This window comes from Aulonocara sp. 'chitande type north' Nkhata Bay, linkage group LG23 (genome assembly GCF_057382095.1).
Source record: "Aulonocara sp. 'chitande type north' Nkhata Bay isolate Kocher_YH1m ecotype deep benthic linkage group LG23, A_spYH_male_GT1.1, whole genome shotgun sequence".
NCBI lineage: Eukaryota > Metazoa > Chordata > Actinopteri > Cichliformes > Cichlidae > Aulonocara > Aulonocara sp. 'chitande type north' Nkhata Bay.
Window position 1 is genome coordinate 49136666 of NC_141365.1, and position 21555 is coordinate 49158220.

Consider the following 21555-nt stretch of genomic DNA (forward strand, 5'->3'; position numbering starts at 1 on the left):
CAGCACGCAGACCAATGACTGCATTGATTTCCAAGTTTAAAGCAGTGAAGAACACAGTCTGTAGGTGAGGAAGAATTTAGTGAGAGCAGATGTTTGGATGGAATTCCTCCAGTTAACAGCTGGAACCGTCCATCTGGATTGTTGGGCTTGTTGTTGGGGTTCCTACAGAGCTCAGAGTGGACACACCAAGGTTCTTCTAATGAATGAAAGTCCAAACTCAAACTAGGAGGGAAAAACATTTTCAGCAACTTCAATAAAAATCCAAAGATTAGAAAAAGTGAAGCAACAATGAGTCCTAGTACAGTCCCAGCACTGACGTCCCTGCTGCTCTTTATACTGGATGTGCTGCATCACTGACTGACAGCTGATGAAGAGTCTCTGGAAACACTCGTTTATCTCCTCTGCTCTTCCTCCTTCTCTCTGCAGGAGGGGATGATGGTAAACAGGACGGTGTGTGTGCTGAGAGAGGAGCAGCTGTGTCCTGATGATCCAGAGAGGTTGAAGCAGCAGCAGCTTGTGTGTAGAGACGCTCTGACTGGGCCATGTTACTGGGAGGTGGAGAGGAGAGCTTCATCCAGCAGTGACTGACAGAGGAATGAAGTGCAGATGACTGTCAGTGCTGCAGAGTGAACTGCTCTGAGAACAGCTCCACTGTCAGACACAATGTAGAGTCCAGCATCAGCCCTGTGTGTCCCTCTGGATCTGACAGAGGATCATCAGTGTATCTGGACTGCTCTGCTGCTGCTCTGTCCTTCTACAGTCTCTGCACAGTCTCTGTCTCACTCTGGAAAGATTTTACAACTTGTTGTAATTACAGAACGTTAATATAATATTCAAACATGTGATCTTCTCTTTATTTCTGAATCTTTACCAAATAAAGAAAAACCAAACTAACAAACAGAAGCTGTCGTGTCCTTTTTCACCACATCTGTGAATCTTTTCTGTGTTTTTCCTCTTTTCCTCCTTCCTGCAGCTCCATCTTCATCATTCTGTGTCCAGTATATGTGAACACGTCCAAAGCATCTGAGCCTCATGTTACCCGTTTGTGTGAGTTACGCCTGTCGTTGTGTTGTGGTGTATAAATAAGGGGCAGGAGACAGCGCTGGATCTCTGAGTTCTTTACTCTCAATTTCTGCAACATCTGCAATATCTAGAAATGCAAACCTGTGAGCTGTGTGTGTTGTGCGTCTGCTCGGCCACCTCTCCTCCGGCCGTGCTGGAAGCAGCTGTGCGTTTGACAGTTTTATCGACTCGACAATAATCGAACAAATTAAATGTTCAAAAATATCAACTTAAGCACTTCAAAGTCAACAAAACGCTTAAAACAATGAAATAATATTTCACTGAAAAAACAACAGCTCGTAAGAACGATACACAAAATAATACAGAAACAAACAAATAAAAGTTATTAACCAGGATCCATGTTTTTGTCACAAACACTGAATCAGCTGATTCACTCTTTATGTTTCTGAGTTTGTTTTGTGATTATAGTTCTGGTTTCTGTTTCTGTGTCTTCACTGTGTCCCACGTCTCCTTACTTTGGACTCTGTGTTATATTTCCTGTTTTACTTTGACAGTCCCGTGTTACTGTTTCCTGTCTCGTGTGTGTAATTGGTCCCAGCTGTGTTTCCCTCCTGTCTCCCGTTCCCTGATTACTAAACTGCGTCCACGCCGCCGGCGCTCCTCTCCACAGCTGGATTCCAGGATTTCAGAGCATCCAGCTGTGGTGAGTGATGGAGACACTTTCTCTGCTCCCTCAGTAATCAGGACAGTTTATTGAACATCAGAGGACATAAAGGACTGTTTTTCACCTGCCCGTTCTGAAGCTGGACATTAAAGACTGCTGGCTTCAAGGACATTAATCCCAGTGTCAGCCAGCCAATAACAGCCTGTGTTTTTCAGCTCTTTAGGAGTCAGAAATGAGAAAGACACAGACTGCTAACCGCTCCCTGCAGGAAATAAGCTCCGCCTCTTCCTGTCCTGTATATGAGGGATTCTGACATGAGACACAATGAGTTTCCTGTTTATTGTGACTTAAAGCGAGCAGCAAAGACACTAAACTGTGTGTTTCCAGCTGAAGCTGCTTTTTGTGTTGCTCCCACAATCCTGTCTGAAACAGTCAGTGAGGAAAACTCAATTTATGCTTCCAAGCTCATTGTGAGAGGGCACATTGTGTTCCTGCAAGTGCTGATTTTGTCTGCATCCCTGAGTTTAGTGAGCTGCCTCCAAGGACTTGTGAAGCCCAGTGTGTTAAGGCTGCATCTCCCAGATGTTTCCACCTTTCCAGCAGAGACGATAAATGTTCCCACAAAGGCTCAAAGACTGTTTGATTTTCTGAGTGTTGGCCTCAAGAGCTTGCTCAGTGAGCACCTGAGTGTTTCTGGGACATCGGACACTAACTGGAACTTCAAGTCTGGTTCTGAAGCTGCACATGCAAAGACTGTTTCTGGTTGTAGAGACCTGGCTGTTCCAGGGATTGTAGCCTCCCCAGAGGCTGAGCTGCTGACCTCAGCTGACTCTGGAGCCTTGAAGGTAACTAAGTTTGCACCGCTCGGGTGAGCCATCTCAGCTGCAACAGCCTCCACAGAGAGCTCACGCAAGCTTACCCAGCCTGCTGAGGATTTTATGCAGGTGTCTGGTAAAAGGACGATGCTGCTGTCCAATGAGGCGAGGAGAGAAGTAGCCAAACAGGCGAGAGCCGTGAAGGAGGAACGGCGGGCAGCTCTGGATGCCCGACATAAATACCTGATGAGCAGGCTGGCAGACGCCGGCAGCCTGGAGGAGGCGGCGGTGGAAGACGCCATCGTCTCTGATGACAGAGTAAGTTCAGAGACGTGATCCTTCCTCAGAGTTGAACCTTTGAGTCATTAATGTCTGATTCTTCCAGTTCAGTCTGATCCATGAATTCTTTGCTGCAAACGGATCCAAGAAGCTGATTTTCTTCTATCAGGATGTCAAACAGGTAACTTTGATCACATTTCAATGACTGACACATGAAGGTCTAACCGCTCTTCATAATCTGCTGTCCTGTTTGTTGCAGCGTACTTTGTATTCATATCTTTTAATATCTGCCTTTCTCCCAGAGTCTGTCCTCCCGTCAGTCTTCCTTTGTGGACGCATCAAACTCAGCTGTGGCTCAGAGGAAACTCTTCCTCACTACGGGGAACTCTGAGGTTGGCTTCAGCTTTTTATGTTTAGTTCATGTGAGAATCACAGAAAAATGCTGATATGAGTGGAAGCTTCTGCTGGGAAATTGGCAAAGAGCAGATTATTGAACAGCGAGGCAGACAGTTCATTTCAGTGATGCCAGTTTATTAGAAACGAGGACTGTGGGGCTGCTGGAAGTCAGGACGGCCGTTCTCTGGATAAACCTGACAGCTGAGGTGGAGAGCAGGATTTATCCACAGACGGCTTCTTCCAAGCAAATGTCCTGAACACACCTGAGCTGAGGGTTACACAGTGTGTCCTGTGTGATCTCTGCTTTATGGTGGTTGAATCTCACAAATGTGACCATCAGACCTGACGACTTATTTGTGATGTTTTCATTAAAAATATCCTGGGTGAGGTGTTTGGGGCCTGTCCCATGAGGAGGAGTCTCCAGGGCAGACCCAGGACACACTAGAGAGGTTATATCTCTCAGCAGGCCTGGGAATGCCTCAGTATTGTCCTGGATATGCTGGAGGAAGTGGTTGTTTAGGGAGGTCTGGGATTCTCTGCTTAGACTGCTGCACCTGTGACCCGGGACCAGATAAACAGGAAATGGATGTTTGAAATTCAAAGAAATCCTCTTTTAATAATGAGGAAAAAAGACAGCAGGAGATCCATCGCAACTAACAAAACACTTCAAACACATCAGTGCATCAACTTTAATCAACTTCATTTGGTTCAAATGAAGGAATCTAACAAAGCACTCACTAAAATGAAACACCAGTTAGTTTCCCGAGCTCAACAGGTCGAACACCTGAGTTTGGTTTGCGGTGCAGTTTTTATTTCTTCTAGATAACTTGGGTTATTTGCACAGGAAGGTTTTTTAAATGTATTTCTTAAGTACGATCTTATATGGGGGTTGATTTTATAGCATAACAGAATAATGTAATAACTCTAATAGAGTATAAAACATTTGCAGAATGAAGTACAAGGTGAAGAAAAGTCAGAACGTCCCTGTTTGAAAATCCAGTCTCAGAAGGTCAGAGATGGACAAATTCAGCTACAGAAACATGTGGCCATTTTTTTAAAGCCATAGAGCATATTACAGACGACACAAAGAGCAAACACTGTAAACTTCTAACCACAGACCTCACACAGCTCACACACGTCAGAGTGAAGCTGTCATTTCCTGAAGCTTCCACACAAGAGAACTGGCAACAAGGTGGAGTCCTCATGGATCACTAGCAGAGAAATGTGGGTGGGTGCCAGACCACATGGACTCGACTCACTTTATTTCATACAAAGGAGCAGACTAATGCTGTCATCCTTAAAGACTAACTAGAAACAAGCAGTGCGCTCGCATCGACTCGACTTGTTTTGCAAGTTTGAAGTGAGATGGTACTTTGGAGTCAGCCTCCCGAGATGATGGCTGGCTGGTTTTTGAGAAAAATCTCATATTTATACAATGAGCAGCAGACTTTCCTGACTTGCAGAGGTCAACGTCCTCCTCAGTCATGCGCCATGAGTGGCACAGATACTATTCATCAAATAACTAACATGGCCTTGATTGTTACTCCAGAGACTTATCTGCGATGTAGCTTTATAGCATTTTCATTAGCAATCGTATGATTTGTGTTACAATGACCTTTGTGGACGGGCCCGGACCCCCAGGCCTCGTCCGTGACGCCGACGGTGAGCGCAACGTTTTTGTTTTCTTGCGCTTAAAATAACCTGATCAGCGTTCTGCCGACGGTTTGTTTACATTTCTCACATCTATAATTGTTCACGCGGGTTGGACACGAGCAGAGAGGGCTTTCAAGATGAAAAAGCCAACGTGAAACTTTAACGGACGACAAAGTTTTTCAATCAAATCTCCGTCACACCCTTCCTTGACCTCATCACGTTATCCACCTTAGTCAAGGAACAGTGGTTCGGGAAAATATGCATTTGTTTTTTGGACCAGTTTAAAACGTATCTCAACTAGTGATGTGCGGATCAATACTGAAATATCGATTCCTCCGATACCCGTCATTGTGTCCGGCCCCTTGGCGTGCACACTCACAACAATGGCTGAGCGTAAACAGAGTCATGTGCAGACGTATTTTACCTCCACGAACAGCTGAGACGTGGTTTGCCATACATGTGGCAAGAATGTGAGGTGTTGTGGTAACACCGCTGACCTGGTCAAACACCTCAGAGTGAATCATATCACAGAATATGACGAGCGTATGTTGAGTGAACTGAAGAGGAGGAGAGGGAGAGGTGCTGCCAGGGCGAGACAGACGTCTCTCACGGAGTCCTTTAATGCTGCAGGCAGGCAACAAATAGCCACAACTTCAGGTTTTTCATTTCTATATGATAATTCTGCATCATTAAGTGATAAGAACAAGTAATCTGATGTCCTGTGATCATTACGACGCTATAATTTGAGATAAAATAAAAGATAGAGTAAAAAAAATAAGTTTTTGTACAGAGTATCGTATCAGATCAGTATCGTCGATACCACCCTGAATTTTACTTGGTATCGGATCGGAAAGGAAATCAGTGGAAATCAAATCCTGCTTCTACAGGTGTCCAGTTCATTCACTCTGACCCCTCCAGATAAGCGTTGCCAGTTCTCACTGTGCTGTAGATCACATTTTCTTGTGTTTGGGGTTATAACGGTTACTTTTGAGGTCTGTGTTATAAAGCAAGTTAATCCTGAATTTAACTGGAGAAGACAAATTCCCACTGCGTGGTGTAGTGCACAGCCAGGCATTCTTTACATTAGTTCGTTTGACAAAACCAAAAACCCGAAAGTATTTACTTGGAGTTTGGTTTGATGAAATAAGTGCCAGAATCAGTGAATACAAATGATTCCAATGACATGAAAACTGGTGGAAGGACAAATCCCTCAAGAAAAGCACGACTAGCACATTAAGTTTGTTTGTAATCATCATCATCTCTAACACCATGCGCACAACAGTGATTTTGTTACAGAACACTAAGATAGTAAAATCTGGGAAATGATGATATTTCTTTCCAAAACTTCCTGTCTGGAAGACATTAAAGCTGCTGTGCCACCTGCAGCTTCTTTCAATCTATGTTATGTGAATATATCTTTTTTTTTGGGTTTGAACATCCATTCAAACTCACTCTCTGCCTAGCAAGTCTCATTCCCTCATTTCCTTGGGGTCCAGCTTCACATACGTGGCACTGAGCCTTTTCCTTTGTCACCTCTTTCTGCTACATGCCTAGCCTCCCAGTTTCTTGGTCTATTTTCTTCATTTCGCTAACTACACTTCTTTTTCTTTGTAAATCTCTTCCTTCAAATACTTTCAAAATCACTTCTGTGCAGAGAAGACGTCAAACCCCTTCTTGGCAGTTTATCTCAATAAAGCTGTACTATCCCAGCCATCTGGTAAGTCTTCCCTACTACCCAGAGCCTGTTTATACTCCTGCATGTCTCTGCCTTCACTCACTTCCTCTTCTTGATGTCCAAACTCATCCTTCAAACTACCATTTGATGCTGCATAGCTGCATTCTCCCTGACACCTCCTTGTCTCCTGTCTTTTTGATTTCACCTTCTGCATAATATTTAGTTGCCCTGTGTGCAGCTTCCTCCACTTTCATATATTTCTACAAGTTCCTCCCTGTTCTTGAAGTATGTGTGCACCACGGCCATTTCCACTTGGAAAATCTGCCCCACATCTGTCTTTCTAGATTTCTCTCCTAAACACCACACCTACCCAACACCTCATAACCTCTGTTCCCTTCACCTAAATGTCCATTGAAGTCTGTGTCAATCACCACTGTAGTATGTGGTCTCTTGCACACAAAATGTGTCTACCCTCCACCTCCATAATATGAGTCCGCCAGCCCTCCCATTGCCAGTCAGAGTCCATAACAAGTCAAAAACATAAACAGCTCGAACGTATTATTTATTTAAAAGAGAGAGAGAGAGAGAGAGAGAGAGAGAGAGAGAGAGAGAGAGAGAGAGAGCTCAGTTGTCCTTGCTCTAGCATCAAGAGTCAGTGACTGGCTGTTCACTGCAGGCTCAGCAGTCCAATGGCCGATCAGCAACAACACAAATAAAAAATAAGACACGTTCTTGATTATGACAACAAACCACATCCAAAAAAATATGACAGCAACACTTTAAGTTTTGTGTGCATTCATCATGTGCAACTCTGCAGAAAGTCTCATGTCAAGGATGTGTGGACAGGGGGGCTATTAAAAAGTTCCAGTATACAGAATAGAAAACCATCAAATGAATGAAATAAAATCTGTTGTCACAGTGGTTTTTGAAGGAACAATTACTTCACAGATGGACAGCCTCATTATATTTTAGTTAAATCTGATGATACACACTTCACGTCACCCTAGTTACATGTTTTTATTTGCCATGTGTATGTTATCCAAGGGAGGAAGAAAATGAAAAAGAAAACTTTTGATGTGTCCAGACATTTCTTCACATCAGCTGCCAGCAACCAGTTTCAGCATGTACAACTGTTGCAGTAAGTGTGCTCATGCAGACCAACTATGCTGGTCCACTGTTCTTAATGGTGCTGCATGTTGAGAAAGAAGTGAAACAAATGTTTTGTTTAACAAGTCCACTAGTGTTAGAATAACTTGGCATTTCCAATCTGTTTCTGCTGTAGTTCAATGAAAGGTTTCAGTTACTTAAGTTTGAGAAAAACCAAAAAAACCGTTGGTCAGCTTCCCTCAGGGTCACTCCACGGTTGATGACATGGTCCACTATTGTAGCTCTGATGTCATCAGCAATTCTATTTCTTACTCTTCTTACCCGTCCTCTCCCCCCTCCTCGTCCTCCTCTTGCTCCTCCTTGTCCTTGTCGTCCTCTTCATCCTACTTCTTCACCTCCACGTCCTCTTCCTCGGCCTCCTCTCACTCTTCCTGCTCCCTCCATTGTACTCCACACACAGAGCTTACCTGTATCATAGTGCTTAGGCTGATTGCAAAGTGAACTAATTATCTAAAAAAGCTTTCACATGTGGCAGTGTGCCAGACAGTTGACAAAATAGTGTAAATAATGGCCATAAATGTGTATAGTTTTGCTAGGAGTGCGTTGATCATTTGGAAATTGAGTGCAAAGCAGTGAGTTGTGTTTACAGTTCTGCAAAAAGAGTGCTGTGCAGTGGATTGTAGCTACAGGTTTGCAAAGTGTGTGTTACAAAATGGCAAACTGAGTGCAAAGCAGTGTTTGTGCTTTTAGTTTTGCACACTCAGTGAGTGGTTTTGCTATAAGTATCAATAGTTTTAGGAATTGTGCTGTAAGAATCACAGTTAGGGTTTAAGCATTCAGAAAAACCTGTAATAAACGCACACGCATGCGTCTTCAGCATTACTGGGTTTCTGCAGCTCCTGGTTTCCTGTTTAATACATTCACACAAGCAATCAAACGCTATGAATCGTTCCACAATGTTTGCAGTCACTTTTCTTATCCCTCCTGACTCAAGAGCATAAAGCGATCTACGTTAGCTCTGGGAATTCTGACGGTCGTTCAGTAAATCTTTGTTTAATCTCTTTATTTGCTTTTTGGAGAAGTGAAGGTACAAAAACCTCGTCAATCAAATTTGCTTCGGTGGACAGAAAACAGCCGTTGTAGACTGTTTGGGGTTACCTTTTATAAGTATTGAATTTTCAAAAGTGAAGTCAGTTCTTCTGACCAGGTTCAGACCAGGATGAACACAAGTATGATACTGGACCCACTAGAGAACTGGTCCCAGCTGTGGGTTCACCTCCTCCTGCTGAACTCATAGGACAGACTCTAATGTAGCATCACGTTCATCGGTCACTCCTGACCTCCTGTGAAGCATGACGGATGTGTAATTAATGACTTCAGTATTTGGGGCATTATTGCTCTAAAAATCATATTAATAGTATTATTATTATTGTGCTTTAGGCTGCACTGATAACGCAGAGGTCTCTTCTTCCTCTGGGCTGTTTAAAGGGCCAGTTTGTCCAAAGCTGTGTATATACCAGCTGCTGTCAGGCTTCAGATGTCTGCATTAGTCCACAGTCCACTGTTTGTAAGCCATTGCTTTACTGCAAAAGTTCCCATCTACTGTAAAGAAATGGAGATAAGCAGGCACATAATATGAAAAGGCATGCTGTAGCTGACTTTGTCTTTTCTGATCCATCGGTTTGTGTGGCTCTTTCCACAGGAGGGACCTAACCCACACTTTATTTACTTATATGATAAGTTTAGTGGAGTGTAGTGCAAAATACACAGTGTTTACTTTTAATTTAACAACATGAAGCTGCATCAAGTTTCCATGGTGACTGCTCAAGAAATTCTGCATTCATAAATAAACATCAGACTGTCAAAAGAGCTCATCTGTGCGAGACCACCGAGCTGAGAGCATTTTCAGGTCCAGATCCCCCGTACGCCATCGTTGGAGAGCAGTTGACGTTTTTCTTCCTGACTTTGATTTGAACACGTTTAAATGGAAAAGAGTCAAGGAATCTATAAGCCTATCAGGGTATGTGACGCTTTTGCTTTTACTGCATTTCAGTAATTTGAAGAATTTGATGTCGTTTTAAAAGTTGACAAACTGAGAATCATTTTAAGTAACAATGACTAAATTGCTATTTCTTTGACAGGTGTTGTTCAACACACCGATTTATGAAACAGCTGTAAAGATCTGCTGGTATCTTCCGGGCTACAAGGCTCAGGTTAGACCCAGATTCATGCAAACCAAAGCTGACAGAAAATATCAGGTCATTTCTGAGGACCTGAGAGTGGTGGTGATTAAATGTCTCCTTTACTTTTAGGTTGCGATAATGACGGAGTTTCTCAGACTTCAGCAGGAAGATCTAATTCCACCGAACCTCACTGCTGAAGATCTGAGAGATCTTTTGGTGGAGAAGAGCAGGGAGACGCTCAGAGAGCAGTGAGTTACTGTCACACCTGAAAGTCTGTTTGTGATGACGTGTAAGTGCTGAGAGAAAACCTCTGCTTTGCTTTCTTTTGAAGGCTGTGGGAGTTTGAGTTAGAGGATTTTGACGAAGAGGAAGCCAAACCTCTTCTAAGGCTGGTAAGACGAGAAAACCCACAAGACTTTTTTTTCATTACGTGCACATAACCTTTACACATAAGCGCACTGTAAATGTGTTTTCTGTTTCAGGTGTGGGCGGTGAACGTCAGCAATAAAATGAGGGACGTTGAATTTGAAGCCAGGTTGCTTCTTCAGTTCCCAGAGGCCGTACCTCCTAAATTTCAGTGAGTCACATGTAACATACAGTTATTAACCCTGTAAGACCCAACCCATCAAAAAACAGCCAGAAAATTCAGATTCTTTGGAACTGAGATGTTTATCAACCCTTTAAACAAAAGCCACACATGAGTTCTTTGCTATGTCATGTTGTGTATGATTTACTTTTATTGTGTATTTATTTTTTGTATCACATTTGATACACTGGGTGTTTTTGGCAACTTTTTGTTAACGACAATGTTAACTTTAGACTAAAAAAGAGTTTTGTCCACAACATTTAGAAATTATAGCAAGTATTGATCATGTTGATGAGATCGAGGTCTCAGAAACTCATGTATGCTACAAAGGTGGTTACAGGGTTAACAGTCCAGCTACAGTGTTTCAATATTTAAATGATGCTTTGAATATGTTTAACAGATAACTCTTATCATGTTTTTCTACAGAGCACCTAAATTCCTCAGCGCGGTGAAGGATTACGTTGAAATCCTGAAAAAGAAGCAGCAGGAACAGCCTAACAGCAAACTGCTCACCGCGCAGGAGGTAGTGGTCGAGGTAGTTCCCCGCGTTCTCCAGGGCTTCTGGGAGCTTCCTCCTCGTCCCCTCCTAAACATGGCCTCCCAGAGTCTAAGTATCCTCTCCACCAGTGTCACCAAGGCCACTTTAGATCGTGTCTCCAAGAGCCTCACGGCGATGGAAACACAGGCCGTCTTCACCCGCTCTATCCGAGACGATCTGGTCGACAGCATCCTGACGGAGATTAGACAGAAATTTCCTGAAGAAATTCTGTCTATCCAAGTTGCAAACTTTGCACCCCTGTTGCTGAAGACCATTGCTGATGTAGCAAGGATCCGGATATGTGAAATCTTTGAGCCCCCTTCAAGTCCTGATGTGAAGAGCACAAATGGTGAGCGCTCCTCTGACGGCCTTTCAGTGGCAAATGTTCCACCAGCCGAAGAAGCTCTGTCAGAAAGTGTTGCAGAGCCCGACGTTCCCTGTGAGGAACTTCTTTCTGAAAGGGCATCCAGTCTGAGTACTCGAGACCTTACGATCGAAGGAGCTCTGTCAGAAAGTGTTGCAGAGCCCGACGCTCCCTGTGAGGAACCCTATGGCGAGTCCAAATCCTGTGTTGAAGGTGAAGATCATATGATCAACGGATCTTGTTCTGAAATTGGGCCGGTTCCTGATGTTCCCTTTGAGGAACCTTTTCCAGAACCTGAAGCCAGCATGAAGTCCGAAGACCGTCAGATCAAGAAGAAGAAAAAGGGCTTCTTCAAAAGACTGAGAAGTCTGTTCTGCTGCTGTTGCAGACCAAAAGTCACCGACTGACACTGAAGCTGTGACCCAGTGTTGGTGTTGCAGTAACTCTAAATATGTAAATATGTTCCTTAATGATTGTTCTTCATGTTTTTGGGGGTTTCTTTAGTTTTCAGTGGGCTGGGTGTTTTTTCTCCTCCGTGTTCTTTACTTGATTCTTGTTCATAGTTCCTGATTTGTTTTCCTAGTTCTTGTTTCTTAGTTTGTAGTTTCTTGAGTCCACCTGAGTTTCCAGCAATAAAAGCTGCCGATTCAAGTTTCATTCCACGTAAGAGTCCTGTGTTTGGGTCCTACTACCTGCCTGTCACAGCACACCATGACAGAAACTTTATAAACTCATTCATATTTCTACACGAGTCTCCAGCTATGTTAAAGATTTTTTTTCTTTCAAACATTTGTAAGAATCTCTTATGGTTCTCAAAATACTTCCACAAGTCCAGTAAGTGTAGTGCAGTAACATATTGATGGTATTATTTTTAATAATTATTTATTATTTTTAATGCACTTTGAACTGAAACTGGTATATAAAATGTACTTCCTGTAGAAAATGCAGTGTGAATGCTAATAGCTGAATAGCTTGAGTTGAATTTTTATAATTGCTGAAATCTTTGGTGAAAAACATGTTACAGTTTTTGCCCGTTGCTTGAACACATTTTGCAAAACGTCGCTCATTGTGCCAAAACTCTAAACACAAGTAAACATGACACATCAAAATATACCATTCACATCTGTGCCAAACTGAAACTCTGCTGTCAAAACCTAACATTCCTCTGTCAAGATGTAACTCTGTTGACAAAATGACACATACTTGCATCACATGCAGATCAGATCAGGGGGACACACTAGTCTACTTCATATAAAACACTGCAGTCTTTCATTGTCATTGTTTATTCTGAAGGCACATTTTCAGGAGACACAAACAACCAAAAAAAGCAAATAGGCCTACTCAATATTGTCCACTGCAGCACCATCAATTCAGATAAAGCAAAACACAAACATAATACAGTAATAGAAAAAACACTATACTGTACACACAAAAAATCATGACAATTGTGCATACGTGGGCTCATGGATCCCGCCGTCTGTTGGGGTCTGGCCACAGGACCTCATCGACATCGCAAGCAGTGTCTTCTCCCGCTGGGCACCGGGGAAAATATCCTCTTGCATGTCGAAACCATCCATGGATTGCTGTCACCTGAATGTAAATAGAAATACAGTGGGGCAAAAAAGTATTTAGTCAGCCACCGATTGTGCAAGTTCCCCCACCTAAAATGATGACAGAGGTCAGTAATCTGCACCAGAGGTACACTTCAACTGTGAGAGACAGAATGTGAAAAAAAATCCATGAATCCACATGGTAGGATTTATAAAGAATTTATTGGTAAATCAGGGTGGAAAATAAGTATTTGGTCAATAACAAAAATACAACTCAATACTTTGTAACATAACCTTTGTTGGCAATAACAGAGGTCAAACGTTTACTATAGGTCTTTACCAGGTTTGCACACACAGTAGCTGGTATTTTGGCCCATTCCTCCATGCAGATCTTCTCGAGAGCAGTGATGTTTTGGGGCTGTCGCCGAGCAACACGGACTTTCAACTCCCGCCACAGATTTTCTATGGGGTTGAGGTCTGGAGACTGGCTAGGCCACTCCAGGACTTTCAAATGCTTCTTACGGAGCCACTCCTTTGTTGCCCGGGCGGTGTGTTTTGGATCATTGTCATGTTGGAAGACCCAGCCTCGTTTCATCTTCAAAGTTCTCACTGATGGAAGGAGGTTTTGGCTCAAAATCTCACGATACATGGCCCCATTCATTCTGTCGTTAACACGGATCAGTCGTCCTGTCCCCTTGGCAGAAAAACAGCCCCATAGCATGATGTTTCCACCCCCATGCTTCACAGTAGGTATGGTGTTCTTGGGATGAGACTCAGTATTCTTCTTCCTCCAAACACGACGAGTTGAGTTTATACCAAAAAGTTCTACTTTGGTTTCATCTGACCACATGACATTCTCCCAATCCTCTGCTGTATCATCCATGTGCTCTGTGGCAAACTTCAGACGGGCCTGGACATGCACTGGCTTCAGCAGCGGAACACGTCTGGCACTGCGGGATTTGATTCCCTGCCGTTGTAGTGTGTTACTGATGGTGACCTTTGTTACTTTGGTCCCAGCTCTCTGCAGGTCATTCACCAGGTCCCCCCGTGTGGTTCTGGGATCTTTGCTCACCGTTCTCATGATCATTTTGACCCCACGGGATGAGATCTTGCGTGGAGCCCCAGATCGAGGGAGATTATCAGTGGTCTTGTATGTCTTCCATTTTCTGATGATTGCTCCCACAGTTGATTTCTTCACACCAAGCTGCTTGCCTATTGTAGATTCACTCTTCCCAGTCTGGTGCAGGTCTACAATACTTTTCCTGGTGTCCTTCGAAAGCTCTTTGGTCTTGGCCATGGCGGAGTGTGGGGGAACTTGCACAATCGGTGGCTGACTAAATACTTTTTTGCCCCACTGTATATGTGGTGGCCCCTAGAGACAAAACACGTACAAACTCCAAAGCACATTTCTAGCTTGAACTGAACTTCAAAAACAGAGCTACCTAGAACAGCGGTCCCCAACCCCCGGGCCTCGGACTGGTACCGGTCCGTGAGTCGTTTGGTACCGGGCCGCGAGAGTTGAGGCTCAGGTGTGAAATGTCTGGTTTTCAGGGTTTTTATCGCTTTTCAGCGTTATTTTGTTATCGTTTTTATCATTAACTCGGTTTTCCTGGGTCTTTTCACGTGTGTTATGAATAAATCTTCTTTTTTCGGTACCGGTACTAGTTTTATTTTGTTGTATTTATCCGTGACACCTTAAAGGCCGGTCCGTGAAAATATTGTCGGGCATAAACCGGTCGGTGGTGCAAAAAAGGTTGGAGACCGCTGACCTAGATCACGTAAATTACACAATTGAAAGCATGAAAGCATATGTGTATTGTTTGTGTATTTATGCACAAGCATTCATATATATTCAAATCATTAAAAAAACAAAAGTTCATTTGCCTGTTACTACCACACACCAAATCTGGTCGTTGGTACTTGCTGAACTGAGAGACACAACAGCAGAGGTCACTATTAATGCTATAAAAGAGGCCTTTGCAAGACATGCAGTTGCCGAGACTGTGGTATCGGACAACAGGCCGCAAGTTTCATCAGAACAGTTCAAGCACTTTGCTAAAGAGTACCAGTTCACACATGAAACGAGCAGCCCCAGGTACCCCCAAGCCAACGGGGAGGCAGAACGCGCTGATCGTACCATTAAAGACTTGAGAGGACTGTGACTACAGCAGAGCACTGCTAGCGTGCAGGCAGGCCCGGCCCTAACCAATCTGGCGCCCTAGGCAAGATTTTAGGTGGCGCCCCCCTACATCGGCAGTGTAGTGTATGTACTCACAAGAAACCGAATAGCTTTGTCTTTGACCTTTTTTTTTTTTTACTTAAAGAAAGCAAATTCACAATCAGAATAATTAACAAGATAAAAAAAGATATGAATAAATAAATGAATACAAAAAATAAAAAATGAATATATGAAATACAATAAATTTTACATACATAAACACAATAAAACGTGTCAACAAGTTGGATAAAATAAATTAAAAATACAATATAAATAAGGCAACAGGAAGACCGCTTGATGCTGCTGCATCATGGCTGGGTTGTGCTGCTGATGCTGCATCACTGGTGGGTTGTGCTGCTGAAGTGGAGGCAGCAGCGGTAGATGTGGTAGATGGCCCAGGGGTGGGATTTAGAAACTTCAACAGTGCATCTGAAGAGAGGAGTATGTGACACCACTGAGTATTAAAGTCTAATAATAAAAACATATGATTCCAGGAATAAAATGAAATGATATAATATAAATGAAAAACCAAAGAGATATATGTATGATGTTAACTCTTATGCAAATTAGATTAGATTCAATTTATTGTCATCATTACAGTGAAATGCTGAATGGCAGAATGCAAAGTAAAAGTATAAAATCATATGAGAATGTTATGTTATGATTATCTTTGACTGAATCACAGCAGTGCTCATATTAAAAAACAGCATTCCCTCTCATGTGATATTGCTTAATTAACATTAATGATGTGCACTTTAACAACTAGGCTTACAACTATAATATATACAGGGGTGGAAAAGTGACTATTACCTGCAGGGTAAACATTAGCTAACCAGAAGGCAATAACAATGTAAACAAAAAACACCTGCTTAAAAGATGAATACAAATGAGGAATGGTGGGAGTACTGTAATTACCTAACGTTACATTATTATTTTCCATAACAATTTAGCCCCCTCCACAATATTAACTGACGTTAAAACAGTTAACTAGCTATTTATTGATTAGCAATTAGCGAATCATGTAACATTAGCTTAATCCTAAAAATTTAGGTTACTTTCACATTCAGACAAATAATTTCATGTAGGCTAACGTTACCTACCTCTGTCTTTTTCTCGTTTCTCCTCCTCTTCTTCTCTCTTTTTTCTTCCCTGGGCACCTGACAGTTTTGGCCTTTTTGACATCTTGTGTTGATTTTTTGATGTGGTGACGTCCAAAAGGAACCATGATACGGGAAGGGAGGGGGCGCACCGTGCGGGGAGGGGGGGCATAATGTTGTAACAAATAATGTTTCTAGCGTAATGTTGTAACAAATAATGTTTCTATTAAATAAGCTTTACTTTGCATTTTAATTAACGTGGGATTATTTTTTGTATTTAGAAATAATAGTACCAACTTTTTTTTTTTTTTTTCAACATTTATGGCACTGGCGTGGCGCCCCCTGATGGACGGCGCCCTTAGCATTTGCCTATACGGCCTATGCCACGGGCCGGCCCTGCGTGCAGGGCCACCCCACTGGAACATGGGCTCTCACCGGCACAGTTGCTCATGGGGAGACACCTGCGTACCTCTCTGCCACAAGCTGCTGCGAAGCTGGTGCCAAAGTGGCCCGACCTACAGGCTTTTCGCGAGAAGGATGAGGAGGGGAGGCGTGAGCAGGCAAAACACTACAACCGCAGACATAGAGTCAGGACAGAAGGTGTAGATTACTACTGAAGGAACCACTGGAGCAGTAGTTGGACCTGCCAGTGCTCCCAGATCTTATGTGGTAGAGACAGACAGGTTTTCTAAGGAGAAATAGGAGCCACCTCACACCAACAGGGACTGTTACCAGATCTGGTCGAGCGGTGAGACCTCGTGTAAGATTGGATGTGTAATTCTCTGAAGTTATCCATTCAGGCCCTATTCAAAGCTGGCTTAGGCTGTTAGAGATGTTTACAATTATGTGTTTCGTTTAAATGTAAGTGAACAAGTGAGAGATGTGTATCATTTTAACGTTTGATAATGCTCTGCATTCCTGTTCTTGTGAGCTGAGTGAGTCATTGTGAAGTATGTCTTTAGCTAAAAGGAGGTGTAGCGGGAGACTACTGTACCCATAAGGCTGTGTGTGTGTGTGTGGGGGGGGGGGGGGGGGGGGTATGATCTAAATTATAATATTGCTGACTGTCTGAGGCAAAATTTCCCCAAATCGAATCAAATCGAATCATGGATTGAATCGATTCGGGCAAGGGCGTCGATTTGGCATGGACGGAGGGGACATGTCCCCACCAATATCCAGCGATTATTGAATTGTCCTCACCAATAATTTGTTCTCTTCGAGTAAAGAAAAGCAAACCTGATAGAAAGAAGAAAAAAAAATCTGTCAACGTCTCATTCACCCAGCGGTGCCGAAAGAGTTAAATTACATCCTGTACTGGAGTCCTACCTCATGTGACAAATATGGCCAATGTGATTGGCTGAACCTTTCAGGGAGCTCCGTTGAGTTTTAGCAGCGGCAAGCCTGCGCTCCCAGGAGGAGAGGAGGACGGCAGCAAAGAGGAAGAACCTGGATATAAGAAAGTATTTTTCAGAGAAACCTGTAAGTCACTTAAAGCCAAGTTCACTCATAATGTCACGGTCTGGCTGGCAGACCGTGGGGGTGTAGGGAAGGAGGACACAGGCGCGGTGCTCTATGTACAAGCAGTGCGTTTATTTACAGCGATGGACAGACATGACAATAAATCCCGTGCTCTCCCGACTCCCGTGACGTGTCCTCTTCCCAGTGCTAGTGCTCCTGTCTCCGCTTCTCCGTGATGAGCACCCCGTGCTCGCTGTCCTCTCGTCTCCCCGTAACTCCTGGGGACATAAGAGAGAGGAAGCCGTCAGACACACAATAATGCAGCAGACTCAAACTAGGAACTGGTCGAGAGACTGACGTGAAGCCACGCAATGATCCAGCGTCGGAGAGAGCTCCACCACACTCTCAAATAGCTCCTCCGACAGGCCTGATCAACTGCAGGTGTGGCCAATCACCTGCCAGGGCCACACACACACACACACACACACACACACACACACACACACACACACACACACGTCTACAAGCAGGGAGAACGAGGGACAGCAATACAAAATACATACATTATAATATTAGTCCATAACTGCTCAGGGTCCTGGGTCTGACACATAAAATGTGTCCGTCACAATAACGTTGCAGGCTATGCTAGGCTTTGGCCCACATCAGTCTAAAACTGTATGTAACCATGAATAACGTGTTTTGGAAACTAACAGCACAACATGCAGCACTGTTAGTTCTCTCAGTCTCAGAGCAGCGTTTCTAATTCTAATCTAAGTGAAGCTGTCAGAGAAAACAGCAGCCTCGAGCAGCCAGGATATTAGTTTACAGAGGCTGTTAGAATTATATGCCTAACGTTAAAATGTTGGTGACACAAGAATTTCATCTTAATGGCACTGACGTATTCATAGGTCATAGTTATGATTTTGCAAATATTCCACCTTGCAGTGCAGTTTGCACAACTTGTTTTAAAAATGCACTCAGCCTACAAACATTACTGATCAGTCAAGATCTGCACAAAGTGACAGACACACTGAAGCAGCTCCACATTTTATTCTTATTGTCATGTATGTCCTATTTGTCAGGTGACAGAAGAAGCAACACAAAGCTCAGAGAGCAATGGTGACACAAGATCACAGGTGGAATTGGATGATGACGCAGAATGAGAAGAGCGAAAGTGGATCGCTAAATGAAACGGATGAACCAGAACTGGTTTGTAAAAATGCTGCAGCTTCAGTGGTGTGGAACTGGTTTAGCTTTCGTCCGTCAGATACACAACAAAGCACTATTTTTGGTAGAGCATGCTAGCGGGCCGTCGTTATTACCGTGTTGTTTGGAAAATACGGCGCACTTAAAATCAATCCTTTGATTTTTCTGAAAGTCGACAGAGCCCCTTATAACCCCGTGTGCCTTATGTATGAACTCTGGTTGTGTTTACTGACCTCGAAACGATTTTATGTGCACGGCGCTCGAAAATCTGTCAGATGTTTCAGTACGACTTTGCTAAGCTACCACCGCTTGATGGATTGTCGGAGCGTTACGGCTGTCGTAGGCAGGAGCCTCGCGGAGTGAGCCATGTCTCCGTGACGACCAGGACACAGCAGTCACGGACGATTGGCTGTGCGGCGAGAAGTAGGTTCAGTTCATCTATTTTGTTGACGACCGACCGTGCGCTGGTCAGAAAGATGCTCGGGAGCGGTGGTTTGAAAGGCTGCTTCTTTAGCCTGGCCAGCAGGCCCGACAGGCATCCCCGCTTTTGTTTGCGTTCCTTCTGCCGCCTGCGTTTCTTGGCAGAGCCGATAACAATCCACGGAGCACCCGATGTTCTCGCTATCTCCGGGGGGATGTTGTGCACCCTCTGATAATCACTGGTAATGGGGATCTGGCTGTTATATCCGATCTTGCATAATTCCAGATGGTTGTAGGAAAATTTGGCTTCACAATAAGGAAAACAAAAGAAGAAGAAAAAGTGGAGAAACAAAAAAGAAAGGCACCCAAGTGGAGAGCATAGAGCCGCTGCGTCTGTGCGCGACGCCATCTAGTATACTTCTTCTAGTACACAGCCTGGAGGTGTGTTTGGGGTCATTGTCCTGTTGAAAACTGGTCCCTAAATGCAATTTCTCAACGAGAAGTTTGGGCTCGGGTGAGTCTGCGTGCTGAAGATATCTACCTATTTGGAACCATGGTAACAGGGTTCTGGCTGATCGGAGCTGGCTTGAGAAAGCGGAACCGGCTGTTCAAACCCCCACAAGGCTGCCCGCTGGGATTGGAACGATGGGAGAGGCGTGAGTTTCTCAAAATGGGCTCATTGAGTCAGCACGGATAAGATCTTGGAGAGGCTACGGCTGCTGTGGATACTCAGAATAAGATCTCTGACTGCAGACTGGATACATCTCGGAAGGGCTCGCTCAGAATAACATCTCTGGGCGCAAATTGGATGACATCTCGGGGAGGCACACTGCCGTGAGTTCTCAGAATCGAATCCCCCCTGCCATCCAGGAGGGCAGGGGGGTGCCGCTCAAGAACCAGGAAACGGGCAGGGAAAATCATCACAGACCCCTCACACCCTGCACACAGACTTTTTGATCTGCTGCCCTCTGGCAGACGGTACAGAAGCCTGCAGACCAGGACCACCCGACACAGGAACAGTTTCTTTCCCCTCGCCATCTCCCTTCTTAACACTTGACCTGTCACACTGCTCCCACTGCCAGACTGCAGCTGCACCTTATGTACATTTGTAGTATTCATTCCACCTCATTCATTTCTGTATTTTATGTATATACGTTTAGATTCGTTATTTATAGTTGCTGTTGTGGATAAGGCGTAGCTTTGGGTCACGTGGTGTCGGTAATAGTGATTGCTATATCATCTGTTCACGTCCTGAGGGAATTTTTGTGAATGAGTGGGTGATGGGGGAAGTCGACTTTTGCTGACCGCTCAAGCTTGGAATGTTTTGATCACTGTTTTTCTACGGATTTTAAGGATTTGATAACAAATAAAGGAGTTTTAACCTGGAACTTTGACTTACGTTTTAAACAGCGGGCGCGTCAACATTATTCGCCTATTCAGCTGCTCGGCGACTCAAAGGCTTGACAGTCGCCAATAGTTGCTTTACACAGCTTTGTGTATGTGTGTATATAGACACGTGTGTGTGTGTGTGTGTGTGTGTGTGTGTGTGTGTGTGTGTGTGTGCCCTCACAGAAGGAAGGTCACAGCAGGAGCTTTTCTCGAACGCATTTCCAATCAGTTTTTTACAAGAAGTGTGGCTCATACAACGGTATAAATGTATTCTTTGTGATACTTTATAAATATGAACCTCTAAAGATTTTGAGTTCATGCACATTGTGAAACAAGAATCTAAATATTTGTGTCACAATGATTTCTATAAAAGCATTTTGTTTATGGGGATAATGTGACAAATCTTTTGTGACCCTATTAATGATCAGTGATAATTGAAGAGGAACCCTGGCTCTGGACATTTTCATGACAAGTGTCAGCGCAGACATCTACTAACGAGAGAACATGTTTTATCATCATAAACACGGTGATGTGAAGCATCGTTAAAGTGTCACTTCAGTAATGTTGACTCATGTTTTTAATAATGACTTTAAAACACTAATTTCTGTGGTTTATTTTAAGTTTACAGAATATAACATGTGGTAAGACGACGAGTTTTACTTCTCACTGTCCGTGTTATGTGTATCTATTTATCATGTATGCTACTTTGCCGACAATGTTTCATTGTGTTCATGAAATAAACCAGACTTTCACTGTCTGCATCTTTTACTGTTTTCTGCTTTTGTTCACTCCAAGTTTGACAAACCTACAGATATCCAGAGTTAACTCACTAACAATGTGGAGCAGTCTCAGTGTATTTAGCTGCTTTTTCCCTGAACACAACCAACTGAGAGAAACGCCTGTAGGCCTCACTTTGGTCATTTTGAACGCTGAA

The 21555-nt window shown here is 43.6% G+C and overlaps 2 protein-coding genes across 2 annotated transcripts in view; both read left to right on the forward strand.

Moving 5' to 3' along the window:
- The window catches only part of LOC147302895 (NLR family CARD domain-containing protein 3-like), a 164953-nt gene that overhangs the window by 55395 nt on the left and 88003 nt on the right, over positions 1-21555 (forward strand). The gene's annotated exons all lie outside the window — the stretch shown is intronic.
- Positions 7890-12138, forward strand: LOC147302897 (uncharacterized). Its single transcript, XM_086284476.1, has 6 exons — positions 7890-9632; positions 9754-9825; positions 9925-10043; positions 10127-10187; positions 10278-10372; positions 10808-12138. The coding sequence occupies exons 1-6, from the start codon at positions 9597-9599 to the stop codon at positions 11688-11690; spliced, it is 1266 nt and encodes a 421-aa protein (XP_086140602.1). The 5' UTR covers positions 7890-9596; the 3' UTR covers positions 11691-12138.